This window comes from Zootermopsis nevadensis, unplaced genomic scaffold (assembly GCF_977971745.1).
Source record: "Zootermopsis nevadensis isolate Lab colony 2312 unplaced genomic scaffold, Znev_1.0 Znev_ptg000003l, whole genome shotgun sequence".
Classification (NCBI taxonomy): Eukaryota; Metazoa; Arthropoda; class Insecta; order Blattodea; family Termopsidae; genus Zootermopsis; species Zootermopsis nevadensis.
The window spans coordinates 5579590-5585977 of record NW_028259135.1 but is presented as its reverse complement, the minus strand read 5'-3'; the positions used below and the strand labels follow the sequence as shown (position 1 = coordinate 5585977).

Here is a 6388-nt window from a genome sequence, read left to right as displayed (position 1 = left end):
TGATAGTTCAGGCTGAGATAACCTCTGGTCCCTGCACACGCCGTCTTCGAGCGAGCTTGCCCTCACTTTAAGCTCTTTGGGTAAAGGACTAATCCTCTTCATCACCGGTCGTGGGACTTCATTTCTCCCGGATCTTCTCAGCAGTTCCACGTTATAAATCGCTAGTGCGCATCTGAGCCTCTGACGTCATCCGTAATTAATAACACGGAACAGATCGTGCTGTTTCAATGCAAACATTCTTCGGTTAATAGTTTATAAATGGTTATTTTAAGACGGTGTATTGTATTGTCGAATTGGATTTGTGAAGATGACCATGAATGACGAATCGTTAAGATTTGTGGGTAAAGTTCTTTAGGGTCTGAATAAAACCACAAGCGACACTGCTCCTCGCCATGAATAGTTCCTGGCTAAGAAATGTTTTTTAAAAAAATGACTTTCCGCAGAACAGACGGATGTTGAAGCATGGATAAAAGCCTTAGCCAACAAAAAATGTACATCGAGGGTGACGATGGGTTGACAAGGAACCGTGTTACGTCATTCCGGAGCTAGTTAAGTGTTTGGAAGGCCTTCTACCTTTTGCTGATCTCCTGTTCCCATTTCTGCGAACTTACTTCTTAAGTTACTGTCGACGGCTTTGCGAACTTCCCTGCCGGCTTCTTACCTGAAGCCATCATCGGACTGTCAGAAACAGCGATCTCTCGGGTACAAAGCGGGAGTGCCAACCACCAAATTGCGAAGATCGATTAGTAAACATTTCCGATGTCTTGTCCTTTAATATGAGTACTGAAGGCGGTCTCATAACATTGCAACATCAAACCAAAGTCGTTCTGTCGTGAGTCACACAAGACCACCAGTTACAAAATCATTTCCCTATAGGAAAGTTTTTCTGTTTTTGCCGAGAGAAAATTGCTTACTCAGATAACCTACATTTTGTCTGTCTCTCTGGATACTCGGAGCGAATTTTGCGTAATCATTATCGGTGGTGCCAATTCGTGAATGTTCCTTTGCATCAACAGATATGACCTTAACACGAATACCCCAAAACAATGCGTGTTCCACTTGATAAAAGCCTTATCCAGTTTCTCCATAAACCACACATCCTGCTACATGCAGAAAATATGCGATTTGTGTTCATTTAAAACGCATTCAGGGGCCGTAATCGAAGAAGATCTGTCTCGTTGAACTTCAAATGCGGTCACTGGGAATTCTCGCGTCAATCCTCGCTCTTGCCGTGGGATTCGGAGGAGCAAAAGTGGTGGAAAGCGAACATGCACTTCGTTCAGGAAGAGACGCAGAGCAACGCGGGATGCCAAGCAATTGTCCGACGGGATCTGCTGTTCTCCAGGTAAAAATGTCACTCAGACACAATACCCGTCGCCTTTGACATGACAACCGCTTTCCCAACGCAGGAGATACGTCTAAGGGTTAGCTCGTCAGCTAATGTCTCCTTCTAAAACTCAAAACCCGGTAAAGGTAAAACCAATACCAAATAATGTAGACGAAAGTAAACTAAATTTAGTACAAACTACCAAAAACTACAATTAAATTTCACAGCTCGATTTTCTCCATCTGAGATAAAAAAAACCATTTACTGGTCTACATGAATCAGTCGATAGAATTGTCTGCAGTGGCCTCAGAGACAGAGTTTGACTTTAGCCCAGGGTAGTCCAAATTTTTTTCTCGCTCGGGTCAGAATAGTTTTCCTGTTGGACCTAAGGGCCAAGAAATCCCTCTGTCACTATTTTTGCATTGTAATTATGTTTATGAAAACTAATTCAGAAATGACAAATTACCATTATATGCCGAAACATAAATTTTATTTAAATGTGCACAAACTACTAAAGAGTTTTATATTATTTTAAATTTGCTCCTGCAACAATTATTTTTAACAAATCAGTTATACTAACTAGTAACAAAATAACAGATACTTTCGCGAGCCGGATTACAAGCGGTCGCGGGCCACCAGTTGTACCACGCTGCTCTAGTTTATAAGCTGACACCTCGTTTTTGGTGATGATGTTCCAGGTGCAGAGCCAATCGGACATCTTTCTTGGCAACTCGAGTATGGGAGGCTTTGAACTATTAAGATACGTCTGTGGCTGGACTAAGGCACCGTACGTACTTAAATTCAGACAAAATTTCAAACGTTTCTCCTGTCCGACTGCCGTCTTCATATCTGTTAATGTTCTTGATGATCACGTGGTGTATTAACGTCTTCCTTGTTGCACCATTCACTTATCAAAGTTTGATAGTGTCTTTTGTCCTCCAATACGTCAAGGCTTGTGTACACATAAAAGGTACGTAAATGTGTCTGTTAATTTTGGACATGTCAGCGTGTACGCCGCGGGGCAGTGTCGTTCTTCAGGAACTGTTAGACGCGAAGTTGGTGGATCCCGAAGTTCTGCCACCGCCTTCACAATAAAGAAGCTCTGGGACCAGAACCTGGCACGTAAAATCCCCTTTATTTATTCATACCGTATTTCTTTAACGCCCGATCCAGGTTAGGTTAGCTTACAGATCCACCAAGAACATTCTTCATGAAAAATCCATAGACTAACAGACACCGGTTGACCTTATACTTTACACGTACTGCCTTCTCGTGTGAACATTTGCTTCAAATCGGTTGACTGAACTTCTGAAACCTATTTAACTGCAGTTCTTCTTTGCTTCACAGGGTCGAAGCACCGTCCGGTTGGGTCATGGGCAATGGACCGAATGGCCAGAGAGTTAATGTGGTATGTACAAATTTTACATAGATCCAGGTAAAGTATCACTGAAGTTTACGGTAACTCAGAACTTTTCTGTGGTAAATTTCCTTACGCGTCATAACAGATGTTGGTCGATACGCGATTTAAGTTCGTATATGACTCAGCACCTATGCATATACTATTTCAAATGCTGCAGTTATCCCTTCCGGGCTCTGTTTGCAAAATAAATAAATGTTTCTCACTTCTGTACACTCGTCGGAGAAAATTACTTTTTCATTGCGCAGGTATCATTTTGGAAACCCAAGCAAAACGTCCTATGCTTCATAAATTTTTAACAAGATAGCGTCTCTTGTCTCGTCAACAGATGAACGGCAGCGTATTTTAATTTTTGAGACTCAGGTCCATTTATGTGGATCCACGGACTACAAGTTCCTCTGACTGATTAAAATATTCACTCGGATCCACGCACGTTTCTGAATGAAATTAAGCTGAGGAAGAGCATTGTTCCCTGGGTATCTGTTGAAATTAACACATCGGATCATCGTTTTGCAGCTGTAGTGCCTTCATCAAGTAATCAATGCATTTTTTCTTTTCAAAATTGACTCGTCATCGACTGCGTTTACTATTATAATTACGTGCACCAAATCTCGTGTGTCATGATAAAAGATTCGACTCACTTTCTCACAAAACTCCGATTAAACCTCCCTCTAACGTCAGAAATCAACGAACCCAGTCACGTGGCCACCGACATCGCCGGACTTCACACTTCAACATTTTTCTCGTATGGTTATATGACAATATGTGGGCTAGTGGACAGCTTATTCGCAGCTTAACGTAGGATGACTTCTCTCTTTCCTGCATGCAGTTCGGGGACCTTGGTCTGCGAAACACTGTCATATTGCATGGTATCTGAAGGCCGTTATAAATGTTATTCTAAAATTTTGATTCAGTAGAATTCCTCTGTTTCTGCCTTTTTTCGACAGACGATATACAAGAACGAGTACCGCACTTTCCCTGTGTGTTGTCCTGGCTACGTGAGGAACGAGGAAGACATCTGTGTTCCGAAATGCAAAGGAGAATGTGTCAATGGACTGTGCACGAGCCCCGGCAAGTGCCAGTGCTTCGACGGATTCACCCTCAACGACCTGGGCAACTGCGTGGTCACGTGTCCCTGCGGGTGTCCGTACGGGGAGTGCTCAGGTATCCGGAAGTTCCTACTTCATTAGTTTTAATCGTTGGGACTAACACATGTTTTTCGCCGCGGTGTTAACTCGTTTGTCTATTGTCAATCTCCTTTTTTTTAAGGAGTCGGGTTTACAGAGTAGAGTAGTGATAAATGTAACAATAATATAATATCCACTACCAGTTTAATGTTTTTAGTATAACCACGTTGGGCCACGAAAAATTATGGGGGGAGTCTTTGAGCTCGCCTCTCACACATCGTGCAGACTAGTAAACCAAATATTGACAAATAAATATGATTTTGTAAGCAGAAACAGCAGAAGGACCTACGAATCTTGGAGTTTGTTCAACTCCAAAAGATTTTTGGATGAAGATTATGTAAACACGATTCCACCGTGATCACCAGAAATGATTCATCAGCCGCTGTTGACTCAACTCTGATACAATTTTAATTCTCGACTGGTAAAACGGGAAATGTATTAAGAGTCTGCTTTCGTTCTCTTCATTTTTAGGAAATAGATGCACATGCAACCCTGGATACGCGCTAGACAGCAGCGGCAAAGTATGCAACCCGGTGTGCGAGAAGGCTTGCGAGCGTGGGGACTGCGTTTCCCCCAACAACTGCAGTTGCTATCACGGCTACAAAAAGCACCCGCAGCGCAGCCATGTTTGCGTGCCCCACTGCGACGATCCCTGCGAAAACGGGACTTGCACCGCCCCGGACATCTGCTCCTGCGACTCAGGTGACGCTCCTTGGCCAAGTAGCGGCTTACGCCCTTTGCACTGCCGTCAAAAACACGTCAAAGTTCTTTCTACGCCAATATAACTTTCCAAAATCAGATCTGATTTCATTTCCCGCCGTAATGTGTCACAACAATTTAAATCAATTCGGATGCACCTAAGTTATCAGCGGACCATTTTGGAAGCAGACACTGCCAGACACAAAACCTTGGTCAAAGATTGAAACATTTCAATTTCAGAATATTCACTAATCATGAAATTCGGATCTGGTGGCAGATTTGCGCAGTTGGCAATGTTATTAACTTCACCATCTCTCCAACAAATGTTCCAGAATACAAAATAATTTAATAAAAATAGCAATAATATAGTGTCAACAATGATAATGATTATGAAGACGATTATGATAATTTTAATAATTAATAATAATAATAATATGCAGCTTTTGGTTTATGTAGTGACATTTTTCTTGTATCCCTGCGGTATGCTTCAAAAGGAATTTATTCCTGCTTCAGGATATTACAAATCGCAGTTCAAATGCCTGCCATACTGCACAAGTTGCCAAAATGGCAGGTGTGTAAAGCCCTACACATGCGTCTGCCACAACGGGTACGGAGCAGAACAAGGCAAGTGCGAACCAGTCTGCGACAGTCTGTGCGTGAATGCGAAGTGCACGGCCCCGAACACGTGTACCTGCCACAGAGGGTATGTGCACTCGACCGCCCACATGTGCGTGCCCCGCTGCTTCCCGAGTTGCATTAACGCTGAGTGCGTCACGCCTAACGTCTGCCAATGCAACCCGGGATACATCAAGAAGAAACCACACAAATGTGTCTTTGATGTCATTGGTGGTAATCTTGGACGATACGCAAATGAGTTCAATTGGCATAGCGATCGGGCAGTTCAGGGCCTTTGGAGGAATAAAACAAGTCCCACAAAATTTATATCAATGGAAAAGTACCCTAAATTCAGTTATTTTGACAAAAAGGACCACAAGAAAGCGTCGGGTTAAGTTAGCAAAATTATTTTCAGAGCTACTTAGTTATTCATTTTCCTTATCAATTCAAGTTTCAAGGTAATGGAGCTCAGAAATTTTCTGAATTAGTACGAGGTTTAATGTGACATTAGAGAAATAGTTTGAACATTCTTCGAATAAACTGGTTATTACTTCAAAAAGAACAATTTGTGTTGAGATAATCTTGTGAAAAATCCGACTGAGAACTACACAGAACAATTCTTTTGTTTAAGGTAAGTATTTAAAGGCGTTTGTCACGTCATTGTAAATTAATCCTGTCGATCAAACAGCGTACTGATTTACCTGCTGTTCCGTTTAGCAAACTCGACTAATTCCGTCAGCATCATGGTTCTTTGACAGACTATATACATACATTCAATTGTCATTACATGAAATGAAACAGTGGATATAATAAACAGAATTAAAAGGAACTCTGATTTTATTAAGCTTTATTTTCATATGTTTAGTGTTCCTTAAAGCCTGCTCTTTCTGGATTCTTGAACAGATGTTCTACATATTTCCAGAAGAATATCATTGTTATTTGGTTGCAGTTTGCACTTCTGGCTTCCGAGTGTGTTCAATTGTCGTTCACTTCAAAGTATCGATATCGGCTCTGCCCCTAGTAAGGCTTGGTTTATTCAAAGCGTTAACTAAAGATAATACAACAATATCAAATCATGGAATGTCGAAGCTATTAATACTTTAACTCTGATGAATAAAAACAATAATACCAGGATTACATCAG

At 41.6% G+C, this 6388-nt stretch overlaps 1 protein-coding gene across 1 annotated transcript; it reads left to right on the top strand.

The window, feature by feature from the left end:
- Positions 1-1143: 1143 nt before the first annotated feature.
- On the top strand, positions 1144-6074 carry LOC110832676 (uncharacterized). The gene is made up of 6 exons (XM_022069906.2): positions 1144-1345; positions 2026-2114; positions 2675-2735; positions 3692-3908; positions 4403-4633; positions 5144-6074. The coding sequence occupies exons 1-6, from the start codon at positions 1190-1192 to the stop codon at positions 5638-5640; spliced, it is 1251 nt and encodes a 416-aa protein (XP_021925598.1). The 5' UTR covers positions 1144-1189; the 3' UTR covers positions 5641-6074.
- Positions 6075-6388: the final 314 nt, after the last annotated feature.